The 26,618-nt window shown below is 45.7% G+C and overlaps 1 protein-coding gene across 4 annotated transcripts in view; it reads left to right on the top strand.

Moving 5' to 3' along the window:
- The first annotated feature begins 11,106 nt into the window (after positions 1–11,106).
- LOC139536327 (integrin alpha-7-like) overlaps positions 11,107–26,618 on the top strand; it is an 82,587-nt gene continuing 67,075 nt past the window's right edge. For all 4 annotated transcript variants that reach the window (XM_071336771.1, XM_071336770.1, XM_071336773.1 and 1 more), the window contains exon 1: positions 11,107–11,586. In XM_071336771.1, the coding sequence (XP_071192872.1) occupies positions 11,375–11,586 (212 nt within the window). In that variant the 5' untranslated portion in view covers positions 11,107–11,374. The remainder of the gene's footprint in view (positions 11,587–26,618) is intronic.

Here is a 26,618-nt window from a genome sequence, read left to right as displayed (position 1 = left end):
ATTTGTCCGGTTCTTTTCACTATTTACATTAACAATATTGGTTTATCTGTAAAATAAAAATATATACTGTCACCTGTATGCAGATGACAGTGGTGTATTTTATTGCCCCCACAGCTGACCAGGCTGTGTCAGCTTCAATCTGTCTTTATTGCCCTACAGAAAGCCTTTGTTGAACTGAAATTGGTACTTAAGGTAAAACCAAGTATATGTTATTTTCCAAATCATGTAAAGGTGTATTTGATGATTTTTGCATACTCACTTTGGGATGGTCTCCGCTTACAAATATCTGGGCATCTGGATTGACGAAAAATCTATCTTTAAAAAAAGCATGTTAGTTAAAAAATGTATAATTCAAATACACTTCTTCTATAGGAACAGGTTCATTAAATAGCAGAAAACAAATAATTCACTCAACATTCATTACGGTTATTGATTATGGTGATATCGTCTATAACCCTGGAGATATCTTCTGTTTCACTATACATGTCCATTAATATGTTATTAAAATATCATGTGTGTCATAACAATTCAGAGCAAATACGAGTGTTTCTGCATCTCACCAGTAGAAACGGGCCAGCTACATTTCCTGCTTGTAATCAAATCACAATATCCACAATTCATAGTCATTTCAGAACGTAGTACCGCCCCGTGGAGGTGTATCCAGTTGATGTGAGAAATATCAAAATGTCTGTGTTTGTAGCCTCCACTTTCAGCCAGAAGATTTCGAAACGAAACTGAAGTCTGAACTGATGGGTTTGCCATGTCGTCGAACGTTGAAAAGTGATGCTATTCGATTTTCCCCTTCACTTAAAAGAGGAAGGTAGCCGATCAGCCAACATCAGAGCAGCAGAGAAGAAGTCAAGCTGAGGTAACGTAGCTAACGTTACCTAGCTAACTAGCTAGTTAGCTAGCAAACTACGTTTGTTTATCTAATGTTTCATAATACACTGGCTAGACATTCCAAATCATATCAATGTAATTAGCCAGCTGCTCTCTGGCAATGTGATTTGTAACTTTGCAAGCTAACATTAGCTTCGCTAGTTTACGTTAGCTAACCGTTAGCTAGCTAGCTAAATAACTACGGTTGATGCTAACGTGGCTATGTGTTCTATTTAGAGTCCGATCCCATCAACATCTGCAAAGGCATCAACATCAAGCTCAGCACCAGGAACTAGTGTAAGTCACCTTCTAAATTACTAAAATAAACCAAATCTTTCCATGCCTCTATGATGAGTAAATAAATATACTGGAGTTTGGCATAAACATGGTCCGTGTCTTGTTGTCATGGTTGGTGTGTTTACAAGTAGGCTACAACTTCTGCTGGAGTTTTCTCTGTATTGTGGAGGCTTAGTTGATAGTTCATACAAGGCTTTTAGTCTAAATTGGAGAAAAGGAGGTATTAGTAAGGGCGGATGGCGTCGGTGACTGACTGATGTCTGTTGGCAGTGGGTATTGTGTGTGTGAAGGTTAGTATGCATGATCTATTGACATGAGGGGCTGGGTGGATATAGTACTTTGTTTGAGTGTGTATTGATGGGGACAAAGTAGTAAAATGTTGTCTAATCACTGTGTCCTACAGAATAATCCTTCTGTCGATGACGATGACCAGCTTTAGTAGTACAGAGCCTGTACACCCATTGGATGAAAGCTTTCAGCCTGGAATAAGCTGAAGCTCAACATCATCTGACTTTGAAAATAGCCAGGAGAGTGAAAGGTATTTATGAAAGCACAATACACTTTTGAGAAAACAAAATCACCAATACACTACACTGTCTAGCAGACAAGTGCCCCTCAAACTTTTCACACCCTTGTAGTCAGGGGCTCTTAAACCTATTCACTCTATGGTTGGCAGTGCTTGTCTACTCAACAGCACAACTGTAGCTCATACACAACAATACAAAACTAGACTGTCTACAAGTCAAGCTGCCCCGACTTTTCACATGTTTGCTAATAGCCCATTTCAATGCCCCATTATTGACTCTGAATAAAACACATACCAGTCTACTATACCCTTTTTTGTTTACAAATGACCATGGTTTATTGCATGGTTACATATCCTCATGATCAGTCTTCATGTTTTACACATCCTTGTGATTAGTCTTCATGTTTTACACATCCTTGTGATCAGTCTTCATGTCTTTCCAGGGGACTTGCAGTACAAACAAATCTTCTGCAAGAGGTCGAAGCAGTGGGTGGTGAAATAATAATGGCCCTGGAGGGGATGGCTGCCGTTTTACAGGCTCTTAACCAACCGTGCTATTTTGTTCGTTTTTTAACTTTGTTTGTAACTTATTTTGTAGATATTGTTGCTGCTACCGTCTCTTATGACCGAAAAGAGCTTCTGGACACCATTTTGTCTTGAATTAGTCCGACGCAAAGGTTATACTGCTTTCTCGAGACCAGGCCTAAATCCTTGTCATTCGCGTGAAGAAAAGAGATACGGGGCGATGGTCAGGGTGTGTTGTGAGAATTTGTCGGTGAACTGCCACTACCATCCGTCCTACTGGCCAACGTGCAATCACTGGAGAATAAACTGGATGATCTACGATCGTGACTATCCTACCAACTGGACATTAAAAACTGTAATAACTTATGTTTCATGTCGTGGCTGAACAACAACATGGATAATATAGAGCTGGCTTGGTTTTCCGTGCATCGGCAGGACAGAGCAGCTACGTATGGTAAGACGAGGGGCGTGGGTGTGTGTCTATTTGTCAATAACAGCTGGGGTGCAATGTCTAATATTAAAGAAGTCTTGAGGTATTGCTCGACCGAAGTAGAGTACCTCATAATAAGCTGTAGACCACACTATCTACCAAGGGACAGTCTATATTTTTCGTAGCCGTCTATTTACCACAACAAACCAATGCTGGCACTAAGACCACACTCAACGAGCTGTATAAGGCCATAAGCAAACAAGAAAATGCTCATCCAGAAGAGGTGCTCCTAGTGGCCGGAGACTTTAATGCAGGCAAACTTAAATCCGTTTTACCTGATTTCTACCAGCATGTTACATGTGCAACCAGAGGGGAAAAAAACTCTAGACCACGTTTACTCCACAAACAGACAGAGACCCATACAAAGCTCTCACTTGCTCTCCATTTGGCAAATCGGACCATAATTCTATCCTTCTGATTCCTGCTTACGAGCAAAAACTAAAGCAGGAAGTACCAGTGACTCGTTCAATACAGAAATGGTCAGATGACGCGGATGCTACGCTACAGGACTGTTTTGTTAGCATAGACTGGAATATGTTCCGCGATTCATCCAATGGCATTGAGGAGTATACCCCCTCAGTCACCGGCTTCATCAATTATCGCCTTGATGACGTAGTCTCCACAGTGACTGGATGTACATATCCCAACTAGAAACCATGGATTACAGGCAACATCTGCACCGAGCTAAAGGCTAGAGCTGCCTCTTTCAAGGAGCAGAACACTAATCCGGACGCTTATAAGAAATCCCACAATTGCCTCAGACAAACCATCAAACAGGCAAAGCATCAATACAGGACTAAGATTGAGTCCTACTACACCGGCTCTGACGCTCGTCAGATGTGGCAGGGTTTGCAAACTATTACGGACTACAAAGGGAAACACAACCGCGAGCTTCCCAGTGACGTGAGCCTACCAAACAAGCTAAATGCCTTTTATGCTCGCTCCGAGGCAAGCAACACTGAAGCATGCATGAGTGCACCCGCTATTCCGGACAACTGTGTGATCACGCTCTCCGTAGCCGATTTGAGCAAGACCTTTAAACAAGTCAACATTCACAAGAATTACCATCGAGAGCATCCTGACCAGTTGCATCACTGGCTGTGATGTTAACTGCTTGGCATCCAACCGTAAGGCTCTACAAAGGGTAGTGCGTACGGCCCAGTACATCACTGGGGCCAAGCTTCCTGATTTACAGGACCTATATACTAGGCTGAGTCAGAGGAAGCCCCAAAAAATTGTTGGAGTCTCCCAAGTCAGACTGTTCTCTCTGCAACCGCACTGCAAGCAGTACCAGAGTGCCAAGTTTAGATCCAGAAGGCTCCTTAACAGCTTCTACCCCCAAGCCATAAGACTGTTGAACAATTAATCAAATGGCCACCCGGACTATTTACAAGGACACCCCACCCTTTGTTTATACACTACTGCTACTCACTGTTTATTATCTATCCATAGTCACTTTAACTCTTAACTCTATTTCTTGAACTAATTGTTGGTTAAGGACTTGTAGGTAAGCATTTCACGGTAAGGTACACCTGTTCGGCGCATGTGAAAATTTAATTTGATTTGATTTGAAGAAAGTGTACGAGAAGCTTGTTCACCTGGTTGTGGAGTGCAGAAAGGACCAGCCGCTTGTCTGCAAGGAGCCAGAATCACAGCTCCCTAAATCCAATATCCCTGCCAACATCCCCACAGCGCCAAAACCTGCTAAACCAGCTGCAATTACCCAACACAAGAAGAGGTTCACCAGCTGAAGAACATTCTGGATCCTGCCTGGAACATTCAACCAACACAACGTCCATTTTCAATTAGACTGACGTTGTAGTATAATATAGAATGCCTAGTATGCTCACAACTGAATTGTGGTATAGATTTTGCTAGCTGTTGTAAATAGAGTATGTACTGTATATAATGATGTTTTATATCACAAGTGTACTGACAAGTGACTAAATGTTTCCAGCTGCATCAGAAACCAATAAAGTGTTGACATCTTGATCAATTCATTGTGATATTCAAGACATGTACTTGTCACACCCTGATCTGTTTCACCTGTTTTTTGTGCTTGTCTCCACCTCCCTCCAGGTGTCACTCATCTTCCCCGTTATCCCCAATGTATTTATACCCGTGTTCTCTGTTTGTCTGTTGCCAGTTCGTTTTGTTTCATCAAGCCTACCAGTGTTTTTCCCGTGCTCCTGTTTTTCTCTAGTTCCTGTTTTCTAGTTTTCCTGGTTTTGACCATTCTGCCTGCACTGACCCTAAGCCTGCCTGCCATTCTGTATCTTTCGGACTCTGCTCTGGATTACTGACCTCTGCCTGACCTGACCCTAGGCCTGCCTGCCGTCCTGTACCTTTGCCCCACTGCTCTGGATTATCGACCCCTGCCTGCCTTGACCTGTCGTTTGCCTGCCCCTGTTGTTGCAATAAACATTGGCACTTAAACACAGTCTGCACTTGGGTCTTACCTGAAACCTGATAAAGGGAATACTTGCATATGGTGTGCTTGGGTGGTGCAGTGAGGTGTTCAGAGTCACTTTGATACAAAGGGTGTTTGTTGTTATGGGACCTTTCACAACTTCTCTTGAGAGTCATCAACTTCTTTGTATCCAAGTGATATTGTCTGTGATAGAAAGACGAAAACGCTATTATACATTCATGGGAAATAGTTGTGTACTGTCTGTATTCCTACTGTAGCAGCATGGACTTCTAACATGAGACATCTCACAGACACGTTAGTTAGCTAGTTACAACACAAAGGTGTAGTTACTTCAAGATTATGAGTCATAAAGCCAAAGTCATTCCTTTACTCTCCGCCATCGTCATCAATATATTTACCCAGTTTTGCTCCTAATGAGAGGCACTGAGGCTAGCTAGGCTAGTTAGCTATCTAGCTATAAAGTTAGACTACAGTACATTTTAGGTATAGCAAACAACACAGGTAGCTAGCTAAACTTGGCTATCTTGGCTTGTAGTGGTACGGGCAAGCCCCGTTATGGCCAAATCAATCACTAAATTGTACTGTACTGAACAACACTGCCTCGGTTAAAAGAGAGCTTATATTGCTAGCTAGCTACCGACAGCAAAACAACTTCCTTGTTTGTAATTTACCCTCCAGAGTCCTGTTTCATCATCCAGCTCTACTTGAAAAGAGGACTCGTTAGAAACAGCCATTGCTAATTATTTAGCAGTCTCGGATCGACAGCGCACGGTAACATAGCTCCTGTGAACCTGTACACCAGCACCGCCCCCATTTTGAAAAGTGGGAACAAGGATTTAAGACTCCCGTTGGGCTGTAGTCTTTTCAAAGCCAGGGAAACTTAGATATCCTGCAATGCCCTGGCAGATAGAAACATCGTTGAGACCAAATGTGCTGTTGAACAAGGACAACCATATATACACTCGCTGCTAGCATGATTGTGCAGTCGGTGAAACACAAAGGCCACAATAATTGCTACAGAAATATGATTCCATTCATTTTTAGATCAGACAACAGGCTTAATCAACCAATGACGTCATTGGTTGAACTCTCCCATTGTGAAAAAATAAATAAATACAGCCACAGTATAGTACAGAATTATGTCTGAAACACCCTCTCATCACTCATAATTATGTTGGGGGACTGGAAAAACACCCCACATTTTTATTTAACCTTTATTTAGCTAGGCAAGTCAGTTAAGAACGATCTAGCAACCTTTCGATCACTGGCCCAACGCTCTAAACACTAGGCTACCTGCCGCCCCAAATAGGGTCTAGCAGATAACTTTCCCTTTAAGTTAGTGGATTTAAGCAGATAACTTTCCCTTTAAGTTAGTGGATTTTGGTGCCTCTGGGGCAGTTCAGGCGGATGCTAGAGGACCTTTTTACTGAAGAATGTGTTTGTTTCAAATGGTTGTGTTTTGGTTTTCGTGTTTTGCGTTACCTTTTCATGTATTGTGTAACTAATGTGTATATAGACAAATGGAACACTTTCTTATTAGCCAATTTCAGCAAAACAGTTGCCCTCCACTGCAAAGAGGCGAGAGGACAGTTGTAACGTCCTGACCAGAGTTCTTATGTGTTTTGCTTGTTTAGTGTTGGTCAGGACGTGAGCTGGGTGGGAATTCTATGTTGTGTGTCTAGTTTGTCTGTTTCTATGTCCAGCCTAATATGGTTCTCAATCAGAGGCAGCTGTCAATCGTGGTCCCTGATTGAGAGGCTTGTTTTGGGTTGGGATTTTGTGGGTGATTGTTTCCTGTCTCTGTACTTTGTCTGCACCAGATAGGGCTGTCTCGGTTTTCACATTTGTTATTTTGTTACTTGTAGTAGTGTTACCGTTTATTCGTCTATTAAACATGTTGAACACTAGCCGCGCTGCGTTTTGGTCCTCTCCTTCATCCCAGGAAGAAAACCGTGACAACAGTCAGATTTTTTTGTTGTTGTTGTGAATTGCGTTTATAATTCCTAAGGTGTGTCACTGCTGCATTTTGGAGCTCAGGCCTATAACTTGGCAAAATAAATAGATGGAGGTATTATGGCTACATCTGTCTCAGAGCAGTGGTCCAGAGAAGCACTATGTGGGTGCAGGAATGTGATCGTAGATGGGGCCTCTGTTTTGGTTTGGAACCCTCTTTTCCTCAGAGACAATACACTCCCTACATGAACTACAGCACAGTTATTTCCATGATATGTAGGAGTGATAGGGGTGTGGAGCCTTAGCCAAATACATTTAAACTCAGTTTTTCACAATTCCTTACATTTAATCCTAGTTAAAATTCCCTGTTTTAGGTCAGTTAGGATCACCACTTTATTTTAAGAATGTGAAATGTCAGAATAATAGTAGAGAGAATGATTTAATTCAGCTTTTATTTCTTTCGTCACATTGCCAGTGGGTCAGAAGTTTACATACACTTAATTAGTATTTGGTAGCATTGCCTTTAAATTGTTTAACTTGGGTCAAACGTTTCAGGTAGCCTTCCACAAGCTTCCCACAATAAGTTGGGTGAATTTTGGCCCATTTCTCCTGACAGAGCTGGTGTAACTGAGTCAGGTTTGTTCACCTCCTTGCTCGCACACGCTTTTTCAGTTCTGCCCTCAAATTTGAGGTCAGGGCTTTGTGATGGTCACTCCAATACCTTGACTGTGTTGTCCTTAAGCCATTTTGCCACAACTGGAAGTATGCTTGGGTATCAATAATATGCATTGTATGCATTGTCCATTTGGAAGACCCATTTGCGACCAAGCTTTAACTTCCTGACTGATGTCTTGAGATGCTGCTTCAATATATACACATAATTTTCCTGCCTCATTACGCCATCTATTTTGTGAAGTGCACCAGTCCCTCCTGCAGCAAAAGCAGCCCCACAACATGATGCTGCCACCCCCGTGCTTCACGTTTGGGATGGTGTTCTTCGGCTTGCAAGCCTCCCCCTTTTCCTCCAAACATAACAATGGTCATTAGGGCCAAACAGTTCTATTTTTGTTTCATCAGACCAGGGGACATTTCTCCAAAAAGTACGATCTTTGTCCCCATGTGCAGTTGCAAACCATAGTCTGGCTTGTTTATGGTGGTTTTGGAGCAGTGGCTTCTTCCTTGCTGAGCGGCCTTTCAGGTTATATCGATATAGGACTCGTTTTTCTGTGGATATAGATACTTTTGTACCTGTTTCCTCCAGCATCTTCACAAGGTCCTTTGGTGTTGTTCTGGGATTTATTTGCACTTTTCCACCAAAGTATGTTCATCTCTAGGAGACAGAACACGTCTCCTTCCTGAGCGGTATGATGGCTGTGTGGTCCCATGGTGTTTATACTTGCATACTATTGTTTGTACAGATGAACGTGGTACCTTCAGACGTTTGGAAATTGCTCCCAAGGATGAACCAGACTTGTGGAGGTCCACAATTTTTTCTGAGGTCTTGGCTGATTTCTTTTGATTTTCCCATGATGTCAAGCAAAGAGGCACTGAGTTTGAAGGTAGGCCTTGAAATACATCCACAGGTACACCTCCAATTGACTCAAATGATGTCAATTAGCCTATCAGCAGCTTCTAAAGCCATGACATAATTTTCTGGAATTTTCCAAGCTGTTTAAAGGCACAGTCAACTTAGTGTATGTAAACTTCTGACCCACTGGAATTGTTATACAGTGAATTATAAGTGAAATAATCTGTCTGTAAACAATTGTTGGAAAAATTACTTGTGTCATGCACAGAGTAGATGTCCTAACCGACTTGCCAAAACTATAGTTTGTTAACAAGACATTTGTGGAGTGGTTGAAAAACGAGTTTTAATGACTCCAACCTAAGTGTATGTAAACTTCCGACTTCAACTGTACATAAAATGTTTTATCTAAATGCATATAAGATCACGGTGTGATATACTGTATGGATTGAAGAGACATACAGCTACGGTAAGTCTATAGCTACTGTTTAAACTGTGTAAGTGTATGAAGAAATAACTTTTTACCTTCTACCTGCATTACAGGAAGACCTACTTTATCTACAGACATAGCCTTGATATGCTCTCATACGGGTCTGTTTACTTCCCTCCTACACCATCTCAGGGCAGAAGAGGGCAACTGATATGCTCTCATACGGGTCTGTTAACTTCCCTCCTACACCACCTCAGGGCAGAAGAGGGCAACAAGAGCAGCAGCCAAGCCATGTAGCTACCATAGCCAGCCAGCCGCTAGCTTAGTGCAGGCTAGGACCCCCGTGCTTGGCTTGCTTTATTCTGCTATGTGGGAGTTCCTCTGTGATGCCAAGCAGTTCACGTGAGAACGATGATCTCAGGGCTGAGAGCTGAGTGAGGGTAAACATCTATGACTGTTCCAGATCACCCAGTGAATCATCAGTGAGTATTACATTTACCACTGTAGTCTATGACACATAAATGCTGTTCATATTCAGCTGAGGAAATTATAGATCTTGATTTTAAAAAAAACATATGTTTATGAAGATTTCCCCCATTTTTTATATGGGTTTGTTTTGACATGGGCTCGCTTTCTCACTTAGCCGATTGTTATCGATATCCAATACAGTTTTTACGATACATATGAACAATTCCTAAACCCAGTATTTCATGTGGGTGTTTGTGTAAGAAGGTGTGAGAAGGTATCAGAAGAAGGTGACTAACTAGCCTCAGAGGGGGTATACGTAACCTCAAGACAGCTGTAGGCTCCATCCCAAATCGCACCCTACTCCCTACATAGTGTACTAATTTTGACCAAATGTACTGCACTATGTAGAAAATAGGGTGTAATTTGGGACTCAGATTGTATAGAAACACAGTGACAGGAGGACAGGAATCAGCTGGTCCAGAACAGCTGTGACCTGGCTGGTACAAAGTTTCCACAATGTGGACAATGTTGTGAGGGCATGACTGACTAGACATGGGACTTTGGTGTGGCAGAGCATGGGTGGGCACGGTGTAATCTAAGACGGTAGCTTTTAGCTAGGCTATAGGAAGTCACATTGCTTCACAGTCTATTGTTGTTGTCTGTTAAAATATGACAAATACGTTTTATGTCAAGGGAGTTTATTAGTCTGGTGTTCAACAGTAATTTAGATTTAAAGAAAAAGACAAGCCTATGGTAATTTACTCTACTCTACTCAGATTAGATATTTTTGCTTTGATGTACTCTACTCAATGTCTTCAATTCTCTCAATTATGTTACTCCGAACTCTGGTCACATTTTCCTGCCACAGCACATATACTTCTGTCACTCTCTGTTTGATCCCCTCACAGGTTTGTTCTTAGGTTTCCTGGGTCACTGTGCACATTACCGTGCTCCATTGTCTGGGAGGTTCATTCCAGATCACTGCAAGTTTTTGGACTCCAGCCCAGATTCCATGCAGGTTCTCTGAAAGAAAAATAATCTCTAGAGCATTATTGATCACCCTGTTACTCTAGCAGCTAACAGCTATCTTCAATTTCAATATTTTAGAAATGTCATTTTTCCCTTGATTACTGGAAGTTTAATTAAAGGATTCCAGGTCTACATTTCATGTTTTCAATTTTTTTTTGTTCAAAGAAGAAGAAAAAAAGAAGCGCTTAAGTTCATGTTATTGATCAACCGTGTTCTCCTGTCAGAACTCCTGTTCCTCTTGTCTTCTGTTCAGATATCCAAGCACCTGTTCCATTTACTGAAGGGGATGGAGGCCTTTTGGACACTGTGAGTTTAACAGATAAAAAAAAAATGGCTGCTTTCTTTTCATTCTTTTCTGATTCAATTGGGTCCAAGTATCTTGACAACCTTGCCTGGTATTTTGGCAGCAGTCCCTTGAGTGTTGATGTCAGCTGAGAGAGAGAGAGAGAGAGAAAGGGCAGAAAGAGAGAGAGAGAGAGATTGAAAGAGTATGGGGAGGGGGGAGGAGTGAGCGGGCTATTCAAGGCACTTGTCCTCTGTCTCTCTCAGTCACACAGCAGAGGAGGGGGAGGTATACGCACACCACACACACTCTCTCACACACACTCTCTCACACACAAGCTGGCTCACACAGCCACATTTTCTCAGGCTGCTCCGCAGACTGACAGAAGAAGACGTAGGAGGAGAGAACAGAAAGAGAGTGAGAAAAGGAAACAAGGGAAATATCAACCGAACCGAGCTCTGCTCTGCTGAGCGACCTGCTCTGCTCTGCTCTGCTGAGGGACCTGCTCTTCTGAGGGACCTGCTCATTCTCAAGGACTATGGCACCACATCTGAGACATGGATTCTCGGTCTCTCTTTCACAGCGCTGGGGTCTTCTTCTCCATTCTCTCCTTCTCTCCGTCTATTTCCTGACTGTTGCAGGATTCAACCTGGATACTAGCATGACTCTGACCAAGGAGGGGGAGACCGGCAGCTTTTTTGGATTCTCATTAGCGCTTCACCAGCAACTCACACCAGAACCACACAGTTGGTAAGTCAGTGGCTAGCTGGCTACGTAGCATGTGTCTCTATCTGCGTGTGATTTTATGGGTACGCTAAGCCAAATGCTCTCCACCGGGGGGGGGGGGGGGGGTACCCCCTCTGAAGCACTAACATAGGACCACACTGATTGAGTGGAGTTGAAACAGTTACTCTAGTCAGCATTTCTACATTGCACTGATTGTATTATGCAGTCCTTCGATTCAGTCATTCAGGTATTGATATAATTTAATCCATGATGATTTAGAAGCACTTCACTGGGAGTAGTAGTCACTGGGAGTAGTAGTTTCATTGTGGTTGTGTGTGGTTGTGTGTGTGTGTGTGTGTGTGTGTGTGTGTGTGTGTGTGTGTGTGTGTGTGTGTGTGTGTGTGTGTGTGTGTGTGTGTGTGTGTGTGTGTGTGTGTGTGTGTGTGTGTGTGTGTGTGTGTGTGTGTGTGTGTGTGCGCGTGCAGAGAGGGCACCCTGTAGCTAATTTAATGGTCCCACTGCCATGTGATTTACAGTGAGTGGGATGGGGTGCAGGGTGAGACTGACTGTATAGCTGAATAAGCAGATAGATCAGGAGGAGAGAGGGAGAGGGAGAGAGGGAGAGAGGGACGGGGACAGGGAGAGGGACAGAGGGAAAGAGGGAGCAAGAGAGAGGGGGCAGAGGGAGGAGAGTGAAAGAGGGAGAGAGGGGAAGAGGGCGTGAGAAAGGGGGAGGGAGAGGGAAAGAGGGAGGAGAGGGAGAGGGAAAGAGGGAAAGAGGGAATGAGAAAGGGAGAGGGTTAGAGAGAGAGAGAGAGAGGGAGGAGAGGGAGAGAGGGAGGTAGAGAGAGGGAGAGAGGGAAATAGGGAGGGAGAGAGGGGGAGAGAGAGGGTGGATGGGTTTTACTCACATTTTACTATTGCAGTTCAGGACAGATATGCAGCGGTAGTGTAGGGGTGGTGTGTGTGTGTGTGTGTGTGTGTGTGTGTGTGTGTGTGTGTGTGTGTGTGTGTGTGTGTGTGTGTGTGTGTGTGTGTGTGTGTGTGTGTGTGTGTGTGTGTGTGTGTGTGTGTGTGTGTGTGTGTGTGTGTGTGTGTGTGTGTGTGTGTGTGTGTGTGTGTGTGGAACGTAGATCTGGAGTCGAGAAAGAGTGGTTTTACTAGCAGTGGACAGACATGCTGCAGTAGTTTATGATGGTGTGTGTGGCAGGAGGAGTAGTGGATTGTGTGTGTGTGGCAGGAGGAGTAGTGGATTGTGTGTGTGGCAGGAAGAGTAGTGGATTGTGTGTGTGACAGGAGGAGTAGTGGATTGTGTGTGTGACAGGAGGAGTTGTGGATTGTGTGTGTGACAGGAGGAGTAGTGGATTGTGTGTGTGTGGCAGGAGGAGTAGTGGATTGTGTGTGTGGCAGGAGGAGTAGTGGATTATGTGTGACAGGAGGAGTTGTGGATTGTGTGTGTGTGGCAGGAGGAGTAGTGGATTGTGTGTGTGGCAGGAGGAGTAGTGGATTGTGTGTGTGTGGCAGGAGGAGTAGTGGATTGTGTGTGTGGCAGGAGGAGTAGTGGATTGTGTGTGTGGCAGGAGGAGTAGTGGATTGTGTGTGTGTGGCAGGAGGAGTAGTGGATTGTGTGTGTGGCAGGAGGAGTAGTGGATTGTGTGTGTGGCAGGAGGAGTAGTGGATTGTGTGTGTGGCAGGAGGAGTTGTGGATTGTGTGTGTGGCAGGTGGAGTAGTGGATTGTGTGTGTGGCAGGAGGAGTAGTGGATTGTGTGTGTGACAGGAGGAGTTGTGGATTGTGTGTGTGTGGCAGGAAGAGTAGTGGATTGTGTGTGTGGCAGGAGGAGTAGTGGATTGTGTGTGTGGCAGGAGGAGTAGTGGATTGTGTGTGTGGCAGGAAGAGTAGTGGATTGTGTGTGTGGCAGGAAGAGTAGTGGATTGTGTGTGTGTGTGGCAGGAGGAGTAGTGGATTGTGTGTGTGTGGCAGGAGGAGTAGTGGATTGTGTGTGTGGCAGGAGGAGTAGTGGATTGTGTGTGTGTGTGGCAGGAAGAGTAGTGGATTGTGTGTGTGGCAGGAGGAGTAGTGGATTGTGTGTGTGTGTGGCAGGAAGAGTAGTGGATTGTGTGTGTGGCAGGAGGAGTAGTGGATTGTGTGTGTGTGGCAGGAGGAGTAGTGGATTGTGTGTGTGGCAGGAGGAGTAGTGGATTGTGTGTGTGGCAGGAGGAGTAGTAGATTGTGTGTGGCAGGAGGAGTAGTGGATTGTGTGTGTGGCAGGAGGAGTAGTGGATTGTGTGTGTGGCAGGAGGAGTAGTGGATTGTGTGTGTGGCAGGAGGAGTTGTGGATTGTGTGTGTGGCAGGTGGAGTTGTGGATTGTGTGTGTGGCAGGAGGAGTAGTGGATTGTGTGTGTGGCAGGAGGAGTAGTGGATTGTGTGTGTGGCAGGTGGAGTTGTGGATTGTGTGTGTGGCAGGAGGAGTAGTGGATTGTGTGTGTGGCAGGAGGAGTTGTGGATTGTGTGTGTGGCAGGTGGAGTTGTGGATTGTGTGTGTGGCAGGAGGAGTAGTGGATTGTGTGTGTGGCAGGAGGAGTAGTGGATTGTGTGTGTGTGGCAGGTGGAGTAGTGGATTGTGTGTGTGGCAGGAAGAGTAGTGGATTGTGTGTGTGGCAGGAGGAGTAGTGGATTGTGTGTGTGGCAGGAAGAGTAGTGGATTGTGTGTGTGGCAGGAAGAGTAGTGGATTGTGTGTGTGGCAGGAGGAGTAGTGGATTGTGTGTGTGGCAGGAGGAGTAGTGGATTGTGTGTGTGTGGCAGGTGGAGTAGTGGATTGTGTGTGTGGCAGGAAGAGTAGTGGATTGTGTGTGTGGCAGGAGGAGTAGTGGATTGTGTGTGTGGCAGGAGGAGTAGTGGATTGTGTGTGTGTGGCAGGAGGAGTAGTGGATTGTGTGTGTGTGGCAGGAGGAGTAGTGGATTGTGTGTGTGGCAGGAGGAGTAGTGGATTGTGTGTGTGTGGCAGGAGGAGTAGTGGATTGTGTGTGTGGCAGGAGGAGTAGTGGATTGTGTGTGTGTAGCAGGAGGAGTAGTGGATTGTGTGTGTGGCAGGAGGAGTAGTGGATTGTGTGTGTGGCAGGAGGAGTAGTGGATTGTGTGTGTGGCAGGAGGAGTAGTGGATTGTGTGTGTGGCAGGAGGAGTAGTGGATTGTGTGTGTGGCAGGAGGAGTAGTGGATTGTGTGTGTGGCAGGAGGAGTAGTGGATTGTGTGTGTGGCAGGAGGAGTAGTGGATTGTGTGTGTGGCAGGAGGAGTAGTGGATTGTGTGTGTGGCAGGAAGAGTAGTGGATTGTGTGTGTGTGGCAGGAGGAGTAGTGGATTGTGTGTGTGTGGCAGGAGGAGTAGTGGATTGTGTGTGTGGCAGGTGGAGTAGTGGATTGTGTGTGTGTGGCAGGAGGAGTAGTGGATTGTGTGTGTGGCAGGAAGAGTAGTGGATGGTGTGTGTGGCAGGAAGAGTAGTGGATTGTGTGTGTGGCAGGAAGAGTAGTGGATTGTGTGTGTGGCAGGAGGAGTAGTGGATTGTGTGTGTGTGGCAGGAGGAGTAGTGGATTGTGTGTGTGGCAGGAGGAGTAGTGGATTGTGTGTGTGGCAGGAGGAGTAGTGGATTGTGTGTGTGGCAGGAGGAGTAGTGGATTGTGTGTGTGGCAGGAAGAGTAGTGGATTGTGTGTGTGGCAGGAGGAGTAGTGGATTGTGTGTGTGACAACTGCTGCTGGTTGTTATTGGTGTCCCTGGAACACTATAAGACAGCAGCACATCCGCCAGCTCTGAGTCGGCTCTGCCTTAAATGTTTACGTGTCTCACGGTGTCTTTCTGCAAAGGAAGGAAGTAGTCTTATTTCTCTGTTCTGCACTAGCACAGATATAGAATGAAGCAATCTTTAGATTGAGCCATTCATTACATTAATTACTTGCAATTGGTGTTCAGTATAGTTACTCATGTTATACCTCCAGTATTCTTCCCGTTATATTTGCAAGAGCTGATCAATCATTCCAATTCCTTGCTATTATTATATCATGCAAACTGTTTGAGTGTCCTTTTTTCCCAGTGTCTTCTGTTTTCTCAGTAGATCTCAACAGTCTGGTGTTTGTAGTCACTGTTCATTTACTAGAACCTGTCCACATTAAAATATACAGACAAGAAGTACATTTTGTAGGTGTTGCTCTTCCATCAGTAGAGCTGACTCTGAACAAGAGACTTGGTACTCTTGTACGTGTTGAAGGCAGTGTTAATTTACTACAGGTCCTGTTTAGAAGGTCCGTGTTTAGCAGCCGGACGCTTATTTTACTCTTAGTGGAGCCGACCTGTCGGCCAGCACGCCATGAGGACCGTTAGAGGGATAACGTCAGCCAAACGTCAGCACTCGCAGACAGTGGTGGGAAGCCAGGATCCCGGCAGGCTTCGGTCATCGAGTGTCGTCCCCACTGGACGGCACCGCCACGTATTGGCCAATAGCATCTCTTTCCTGGCCCTTATTTGAACCGTTATTTCATGGTGAGCTGATATGCTGTGAATCTTCCTTGAATGTTATGAGCTAGCAACCCTGGTGCCAGTAGCTAAGATTAGGAAGCAACCCTGTTGATGCCAGTAACTGTGCCATCACCAATTGCTCACCCCGAGATCACCATGTGCTCACCATGTGCTCACCCCGAGATCACCATGTGCTCACCATGTGCTCACCCCGAGATCACCATGTGCTCACCATGTGCTCACCCCGAGATCACCATGTGCTCACCATGTGCTCACCCCGCTCTTGTTTACACTCACTGAACAGTATCTTTTTGAGGTATTTGATTAAGCACCGGAATCATACTTTTTGGTAAACCTTATTTGAAAGTAGGTGCACATGTTACCATGTTACCAAGGCATAAGATCCTTTACAGCAGCGATTCTCAACTGGTGGGTCGCAACCGAAATTAGGGTCGCGGGAGGTTTTGAGTTTGAGTCATGGGTGTCTGAGTAAAAATAATAATAATAATAATGTATGCAGAAATACTCCAGTCTGAACTCAAATGACTTTAAAACAAGTAGAAAGTGTGTAGACATGATAATACATGACGTTTAAAAAATAAACAATAATAATTATCTCTGAAAATGTTTTTTTTCAATCACAGTTTTTTCAATCACAGAGCTATTAGTATTACTACTTTGGTTGTTCTCTAGTCTCAAGACAGTGAGTTTATTACCATTCTTCATATGGGCAAAATTTTATTATTGTTAATCAAAGACGTGGGAATGTTGTTCTCTTGTCATATAGGGGCATATAACTTGCTATATTGTATTTACTTCGCCACCATGGCCTTTTTTTTGCCTTTACTTCCCTTTTCTCACCTCATTTGCTCACATTGTATATAGACTTATTTTTCTACTGTATTATTGACTGTATGTTTTGTTTATTCCATGTGTAACTCTGTGTTGTTGTATGTGTCGAATTGCTTTGCTTTATCTTGGACAGGTCACAGTTGCAAATGAGAACTTGTTCTCAACTAGCCTACCTGGTTAAATAAAGGTCAAAAAATAATCATATATATATATATATATATATATATATAATTGCTACAAATAGAGTTTTCCAGATTGTATTTTGACTATTATTTTTTCCGCGTGTCACGTTCCTGACCTGTTTTCTGTTGTTTTGTATGTGTGTGATGGTCAGGGCGTGAGTTTTGGGTGGGCATTCTATGTTGTGTGTTTCTATGTTGGTTTAGGGTTGCCTGGTATGGCTCTTAATTAGAGGCAGGTGTTTTGCGTTCCTCTAATTAAGAGTCATATTTAGGTAGGTTGTTTCACTGTGTTCGTTGTGGGTGGTTGTTACCTGTCTCTGTGTTTGTGTTCTGCACCAGATAGGTCTGTATCGGTTTTGCACGTTTGTTATTTTGTAAGTTGTTTGTAGTGTTCACTTGTTCTTATAATTAAACATGTTGAGCACTGGCTACGCTGCATTTTGGTCCTCTCCTTCACCCCAGGAAGAAAACCTTTACAGAACCACCCACCAAACCAGGACCAAGCAGCGTAGCAACGGGGAGCAGCAGCGGCCCAGTACACAGGACTACTGGACACAGGAGGAATGGTCTTGGGAGATCATGGACGGAAAAGGACCCTGGGGAAGGGTTGGAGAGAATCGCCGCTCTCGGGAGGTGAAGGAGGCAGCCACAGCCCAGGAGCGGTGGATTGAGGAGGCAGCACGTAAGAGAGGCTGGAAGCCCGAGAGGCTCACCCAAAAATTTCTTGGGGGGGGGGGGGGGCTAAAGGGGAGTGTGGCGAAGCCGGGTTGGATACCTGAGCCAACTCCCCGGGCTTGCCGTGGAGTGAGAGAGCGTCGTACTGGTCAGACACCGTGTTATGCGGTAAAGCGCACGGTGTCCCCAGTACGCGTGCTTAGCCCAGTGCGGGCTATTCCACCTTGCCGCACTGGGAGGGCTAGGTTGGGCATCGAGCCGAGTGCCATGAAGTCGGCCCAACGTATCTGGTCTCCAGTACGTCTCCTCGGGCCGGCGTACATGGCACCAGCCTTACAGGTGGTGTCCCCGGTTCGCCTGCATAGCCCAGTGCGGGCTATTCCACCTCGCCGCACTGGCAGGGCTACGGGGACCATTCAACCTGGTAAGGTTGGGGAGGCTCGGTGCTCAAGAGCACGTGTCCTCCTTCACGGTCCGGTATATCCGGCGCCACCTTCCCACCCCAGCTCAGTACCACCAGTGCCTACACCACGCACCAGGCTTCCAGTGCATCTCCAGAGCCCTGTTCCTCCTCCACGCACTCTCCCTATGGTGCGTGTCTCCAGCCCAGTGCCTCCAGTTCCGGCACCACGCACCAAGCCTCCTGTGCGTCTCCAGAGCCCTGTACGCACTGTTCCTTCTCCCCGCACTCGCCCTGAGGTGCGTGCCCTCAGCCCGGTACCTCCAGTTCCGGTACCACGCACCAGGCCTAGAGTGCGCCACGAGAGTCCAGTGTGCCCTGTTGTTGTTCCCCGCACTAGCCTGAAGGTGCGTGTCCTTAGCCCGGTACCTCCAGTTCCGGTACCACGCACCAGGCCTACTGTGCGTCTCAGCCGGCCAGAGTCTGCCGTCTGCCCAGCGGCGCCTGAACTGCCCGTCTGCCCAGCGGCGCCTGAACTGCCCGTCTGCCCAGCGGCGCCTGAACTGCCCGTCTGCCCAGCGGCGCCTGAACTGCCCGTCTGCCCAGCGGCGCCTGAACTGCCCGTCTGCCCAGCGGCGCCTGAACTGCCCGTCTGCCCAGCGGCGCCTGAACTGCCCGTCTGCCCAGCGGCGCCTGAACTGCCCGTCTGCCCAGCGGCGCCTGAACTGCCCGTCTGCCCAGCGGCGCCTGAACTGCCCGTCTGCCCAGCGGCGCCTGAACTGCCCGTCTGCCCAGCGGCGCCTGAACTGCCCGTCTGCCCAGCGGCGCCTGAACTGCCCGTCTGCCCAGCGGCGCCTGAACTGCCCGTCTGCCCAGCGGCGCCTGAACTGCCCGTCTGCCCAGCGGCGCCTGAACTGCCCGTCTGCCCAGCGCCGTCTGAACTGTCCGTCTGCCATGAGCCTGCAAAGCCGCCCGTCTGCCATGAGCCTGCAAAGCCGCCCGTCTGCCATGAGCCTGCAAAGCCGCCCGTCAGACAGGAGCCGCTAGAGCCGTCCGCCAGACAGGAGCCGCTAGAGCCGTCCGCCAGACAGGAGCCGCCAGAGCCTTCCGCCAGACCGGATCAGCCAGAGCCTTCCGCCAGACCGGATCAGCCAGAGCCTTCCGCCAGACCGGATCAGCCAGAGCCTTCCGCCAGACCGGATCAGCCAGAGCCTTCCGCCAGACCGGATCAGCCAGAGCCTTCCGCCAGACCGGATCAGCCAGAGCCTTCCGCCAGACCGGAGCAGCCAGAGCCTTCCGCCAGACCGGATCAGCCAGAGCCTTCCGCCAGACCGGATCAGCCAGAGCCTTCCGCCAGACCGGATCAGCCAGAGCCTTCCGCCAGACCGGATCAGCCAGAGCCTTCCGTCAGCCCGGACCTGCCAGAGTCCCTCAGCCCGGACCTGCCAGAGTCCCTCAGCCCGGACCTGCCAGAGTCCCTCAGCCCGGACCTGCCAGAGTCCCTCAGCCCGGACCTGCCAGAGTCCCTCAGCCCGGACCTGCCAGAGTCCCTCAGCCAGGACCTGCCAGAGTCCCTCAGCCAGGACCTGCCAGAGTCCCTCAGCCAGGACCTGCCGCCCCTTATCCCGGTGCCGCCCCTTATCCCGGTGCTGCCCCTTATCCCGGTGCTGCCCCTTATCCCGGTGCTGCCCCTTCATTTAGGTGGTTTTAGTTGGAGGGTGGTCATTGGGAGGGGGATACAGAAGCGGGGAGTGACTATGGTGGTGTGGGGACAGCGTCCGGAGCCTGAGCCACCACCGTGGTCAGATGCCCACCCAGACCCTCCCCTGGACTTTGTGATGGTGCGCCCGGCGTTCGCACCTTGAAGGGGAGGTTCTGTCACGTTCCTGACCTGTTTTCTGTTGTTTTGTATGTGTGTGATGGTCAGGGCGTGAGTTTTGGGTGGGCATTCTATGTTGTGTGTTTCTATGTTGGTTTAGGGTTGCCTGGTATGGCTCTTAATTAGAGGCAGGTGTTTTGCGTTCCTCTAATTAAGAGTCATATTTAGGTAGGTTGTTTCACTGTGTTCGTTGTGGGTGGTTGTTACCTGTCTCTGTGTTTGTGTTCTGCACCAGATAGGTCTGTATCGGTTTTGCACGTTTGTTATTTTGTAAGTTGTTTGTAGTGTTCACTTGTTCTTATAATTAAACATGTTGAGCACTGGCTACGCTGCATTTTGGTCCTCTCCTTCACCCCAGGAAGAAAACCTTTACACCGCGATGCAAAATATTGGATCGGAACTGAGACAACCTGGTTCAATTTGTGTCCCGAGGCAAAACCAGTTGAGAACCAATGCTGTACAGAACTTTGACTACATCCAGAACTGGTATCAGAAGTGTCTGTTGTGTGGAACCTTTCATCAGAAGAGGTGCCAAACATGATTAGCCTCAAGCTTGAAGCTTAGTAATTAGATGCTATTGACTCATTGAGTTTTTGTGTTACAGACAGGTTTGGGTTTCAGGGGGTATATGGCATTGTGTTCTTAGCCAGGCTTCTAGTAGATTCTATCCTGAGCCAGTTGAGTCTCTTGATACCCAGCAGTCCTAAACTGGATATATAGTTGCTTTGTCACTCTTCATTCTGAGTCATTGTCAACACTGTCAAATTATTTAGTATTCTATTATAGATCCAGTGACTCGTAACCTTTACATTTTCTGATGTCGTTGGCATGCCTACTAGAATATAAAATATTCATCTAGGTCTATACTGCACGCGGTCTACACACACACACGCACACACACACACACACGCACACGCGCACACACACACGCACATGCACACACACATACACACACACACACACACACACACCTTGTTCTGCTAGTCAAGTAGATGAGATGGTCTGGCGTGTGTGTGTACATATAGATAGTCTAGGCCACAGGAGATTGGTAGCACCTTAATTGGGGAGGACGGGCTCGGGGTTATGGCTGGAGCGGAATCGGTGGAATGGTATCAAATACATGGTTCCCATGTGCCTGGTGCCATTCCATTCGCTCCGTTCCAGCCATTATTATGAGCCCTTCTCCCCTCAGCAGCCACTGGTCGAGACATGTGTGTCGTGGCTGCTGCTGGTGTTATGTGTCTGTTTATACTGGTATGAGAGGGGGATCCTGTAATGGCTGCTGCTGGTGTTATGTGTCTGTTTATACTGGTATGAGAGGGGGATCCTGTAATAGCTCTTTGCTTGATGGAAAAGACCTCTCCATTGGACAATTTGCCTCAGTAGGTCTGATCGGCCATCTTGCTTTTTTTTTTATGCGTAAATGTGAAAATGATGTCCTAAGAAGTAGGTAGGCACTGCATAAGACAGATGCTTTGGTATTAACTGTGTGGTGAGGTTTTAGCAATATTGTTTATTTACTTTAGGTACCATTGTCTTTAGAAGGATGTCATCCAGTTGCTTATCATACTTTTCTATATATTTTTTACTTCATCAATATTTAACTTGGTAGTCAGTTAAGAACAAATTCTTATTTACAATGACGGCCTAGGAACAGTGGGTTAACTGCCTTGTTCAGTGGCAGAACGACAGATGTTAACCTTGTCAGCTCGGGGATTCAATCTAGCAACCTTTCGGTTACTGGACCAACGCTCTAACCACTAGGCTACCTGCCGCCCGCTATGTTGGTCTCGTGGTTTTACATGAGGGCTTTCTCCTCTGCTGTCTGTGTGATTGGGGGGAGAAGAGTCACTGACCTCTGTAATGCAGGTCACACATCATGCTATAAGCTCTATATCAGTCCCCTGGAAGATGTCTATTATTCCTGTATTGTCTTCTCCTGGTCAACTGGAAGCCAAGACATACAGTAGGTTTTGAGTCAACTGAGTATTTTTGTTAGCCTACACTCCATTTTAAATCTGTAAACATTTAGGGATGGTTTCCAAGACACAAATTACACCTTGTCCTGGACCAATTAAATCTACTGACTGTGCTTTGTAGTTTAGAATTAGGCTTAATCTGTTTCCAGGAAAACAGCCCTACAGTAAATCTCTCACTACCTGGGAAGCTTCTGTATGTGAATGTGTCACTGGTCGTTTTTAAGGTGTCTTCCCTACTGGTAGACTGGTTGACTGTATGTGTCCCTGATCGTTTTTAAGGTGTCTTCCCTACTGGTAGACTGGTTGACTGTATGTGTCCCTGATCGTTTTAAAGGTGTCTTCCCTACTGGTAGACTGGTTGACTGTATGTGTCCCTGATCGTTTTTAAGGTGTCTTCCCTACTGGTAGACTGGTTGACTGTTGATGCCAGTAGACCTAAAGCGTCCTTGGTTTCCACCACAGGGACTACAGCGGGTCAGGTTGCACTGAGCTTCATGTTGAGAGGCCAGTTCCATTCTTAGTGTGAAGGCCGCCTATTTTAGACCCTATCCCAGTTTATCTGGAGCCGAGGGCTTGACTAGGTACATAAAACTGTACATCATGCTGCCATGCAGTTGAATTGCTCTTTTTCTGTATATTATTCAAAAGCAATGTGCTCTGAAACTCAACAAATCCTACATGGGATTGAAGGCATGATTAACTTTATCCAGTGCTGCTGATGTTAATTTTTATACAAAACGAAACTGCACGAAAAGACACACAAAAATATATCATGTTTCACTTTGCCGAATAAAGTTGTGTTTAACATTTAACATGTTTTCAGCTTTCTAAAACCCCTTTTTTTTGTTGGGGGGCAGATGATCAGTCCCTGGTCTTACAGTAGGAGCTACAGAAGTCCCTCTCTGTGTCTGCATCACACATTTATGAATGTGTTAGAAAGGGCACCGTACAAAACTCATTCACACATTCCAAACACATTGAGACATTTCTGAGAGCTAATTTGCATTAAAATGGACAAATAAACCCCTCCTTTAGAAAAGCAGCTTAAGGGTTAACAATGAACCTGCCCCCTTTTCCTCCCTAATTCAATTCAGTATTTTATTTTCAAGGTCTATCCTCTTCTCATTTTCTATGGTTCCTAAATCTCCCAGGTACCATTCAAATCCAGGACTCGTAAATGTCGGAGCGTTGCTATTGTACGGACTGGTGTTTACCTGTTAGTGATGGATCAGCGAGGGGGAGAAAGGGGGGTTGTGTACTACAGTATTACAAAGTTGCTTACACACACACACACACACACACACACAGACACACAGACACACACACACAGACACACACACAGACACAGACACACACACACACACACACACACATACACACATACACACATACACAGCACGCTGCTGGGGTTTCTTCCTCCCACACCATTCCCTCTCTGTCTTTTTAACATTCTCCCACGGTGGAGCCGGTGAATAAAGACTCAGTGGGGAGCGGCGTGAGAGCTTTTGGCAATATTACTGTGCAGCCCATGCAGGCAAACAGGCAGCAAGACAGACAGGGAAAGACAATCTGCAGAGTCAGGGAGAAACACTGCTAGCTAAGATCTGATGGATGCGCAAACCTTCTGCTCCGTTGTTCTGTCTTTGTGTGTGTGTGTGTGTGTGTGTGTGTGTGTGTGTGTGTGTGTGTGTAACATAATTTAACTGCTTGCTCATTCGGCAGTGAGCAGCACACACACTGTGACTCCTTAGCAGTTAGAACACACTTCAGTGTTACTGATTACAGGATCAGAATTACTTTCTTCTAACAGCAAGAAAATGATCCAGTCTCTCTGTCTCTGTCTCTGTCTCTCTCTCGCTCTCTGTCTCTGTCTCTCTCTCTGTCTCTCTCTCTCTGTCTGTCTCTCGCTCTCTGTCTCTCTCTCTGTCTCTCTCTCTCTGTCTGTCTCTCTCTCTGTCTCTCTCTGTCTCTTTCTCTCTCTCTCTCTCTTGGATAGTACTATTGGCTTGGACTAATCATTGATGTATAATTCAACTCCAGACAAGAGAGTTGTTTTGTCTCTGTTGTTTCAATGATGAACAGCTCAGCTGGTCATGAATTAGTTCTGGTTGACTCAAGCACCCGACTGTGACATGGAAGGCGTATGAAGCTCCTCTCTCCTTTCCTCCCTCTATTCCTCCCCTTCCTCCTCCCCTCCCCTCCCCTCCCCTCCATCCTCCTCTCCTCTCCCCCTCCCTTCCCTTCCCTCCATCCTCCTCTCCCCCTCCCTTCCCTTCCCTCCCCTCCCCTCCCCTCCCCTCCCCTCCCCTCCCCTCCCCTCCCCTTCCTCCTCAATCCAAGTCTCAATGATCTCAAGGCTTAGAAATCCTTCTTTAAACTGTCTCCTCCACTTCATCTACACTGATTGAAATGGATTCAATAAGGGATCATAGCTTTCACCTGGATTCACCTGGTCCGTCTATATCATGGAAAAAGCAGGTGTTCCTAGTGTTTTGTCCACTTAGTGTATAAATATACACACACAGTAAATCACCACAGGAAATCCTGTGTGGCTCAGTTGGACCAGAGTTGGTACTGTGTTTACACTGCCATGAATTGTGGGTTCATTTCCTGCTAGAGCCACCCATATGTAAATATGTGCATACATGATTCTAATTCGTTTCTGCGAAATGGTATTCATATTGTAATTATTATTATATAAAGTGGAATGTATAATTTGATGAATGTTGAATGGGAGCATACTATAGGCAGCAGACCAGCACTCCCAGTCAGTTTAGCAGAATCCATAAAGGCCTGGTTACACCTGAGGTAGGATAGCAGGGGGCAGATCATGTAAACAGATGACCTACTGCTGTGGCTCGAGGCTAGACAGCGGATTGGTCTGAGTGGAATGCTTACCGAAGTAGAACTGAACCGGCAGCCAAGGGGACCAGGCAGTGTGATCAGAATGCTAAAGGACCAGTCAATGGCTTGGCTCAATATTTATTCAGGAATTAATTGGGGGGGGGGGGGATATACTGTGTGGACTGGGTGCAGATTAAGCAATTAAGCATTCCCAAATGGCCAGATGTGTGCATGGATGCCTGCCTGCTGGTTTGTTCCATTTCACTGGTCTTATTCATGTTCTCTTAGTTGGCCGTCTTCCGTGATTTTCCATTATATCTAAAACATCCATGCATCTGCTTGGCATCCATTTTAAATGAACCATAACCTTTTGTTTTCTTGCACCCTGCCACGTATCAATCAATATCTAACACGTGTACACATCTCATGGATTCTGGAGCGCCTATTTGTGGAGAGAGGGTTTTAATGGGGGTGGGTGGATCTTTAGACTTGGTACCTCGGGGTCACTCCTTCCCCCTCCAGTCACGTTCAAGTCAAGTTCTTTTTGGTATACATTGTCCAACGAAATGCTTACTTCCAGGTATCTTCTCAACAATGCACACAACAATAAGAAATTATAAAAGATAAGAAATCCTTGTTGGAAATGGCCATTCACATATTGATCTGATAGGAGGGAGGCAGGATGGGAGGGGGGCAGGATGGGAGGGGGGCAGGATGTGAGGGGGTAGGTGGTGACATGAGAAGAAGATGCTGAAGATGCCTGCGTGGGGTTGATCTGGAGGAGGCACTATTGTCCTCTAGGACATTTACAAGGGGTCAACAACACATTAAGGAAAGCGTAGTTCTGCAGCAGTATCCACCTCAGCTCTATTCTGTTATAGTATATTCTATTCTATTAGAATATATTCTGTTAAATTCTGTTCTATTAGAATATATTCTGTTAAATTCTGTTCTATTAGATTCTATTGTATTCTATTACATTTTATAGTCTTCTATTCTATTAGATTATGTTCTATTTTGGTCTATACTATTAGATTATATTCTGTTCTATTTTGTTCTATTAGATTCTATTCTATAAGATTATTTTGTTTTATATTCTGTTCTGTTCTATTAGATTCTATTCTGTTCTATGAGATTCTGTTCTATTCTAGTCATTTCTATTAGATTTTTATCTATTCTATTCGATTCTATTATATTATGTTGTGTTCTATTCTATTAGATTATGTTCTATTTTGGTCTATACTATTAGATTCTATTCTGTTCTATTTTGTTCTATTAGATTCTATTCTATAAGATTATTTTGATTTATATTCTGTTCTGTTCTATTAGATTCTATTCTGTTCTATGAGATTCTGTTCTATTCTAGTCATTTCTATTAGATTTCTATCTATTCTATTCTATTCGATTCTATTATATTATGTTGTGTTCTATTCTATTATATTAGATTATGTTCTGTTCAATTCTGTTCTATTAGATTCTATTTTATTAGATTCTATATTGTTCTATTATATTCGATAATGTTCCATTCTAGTCTATACTATTACATTATATTCTGTTCTATTCTGTTCTATTTGATTCTATTCTATTAGATTCTATTTTGTTATATTCCGTTCTATTCTATTAGATTCTATTCTGTTCTATGAGATTAGACTAGATTCTATTCTATTCTGCCATAAGGATCATCAATAGAGTTGGAATATGTTTGTTTTCTCATACTTTTGTTAATTTCAACCTT

The sequence above is a fragment of the Salvelinus alpinus genome, chromosome 12, assembly GCF_045679555.1.
Source record: "Salvelinus alpinus chromosome 12, SLU_Salpinus.1, whole genome shotgun sequence".
Lineage (NCBI taxonomy): Eukaryota > Metazoa > Chordata > Actinopteri > Salmoniformes > Salmonidae > Salvelinus > Salvelinus alpinus.
Note: the sequence above shows the minus strand (reverse complement) of the source record. Positions and strands in the feature narration are given on the sequence as shown.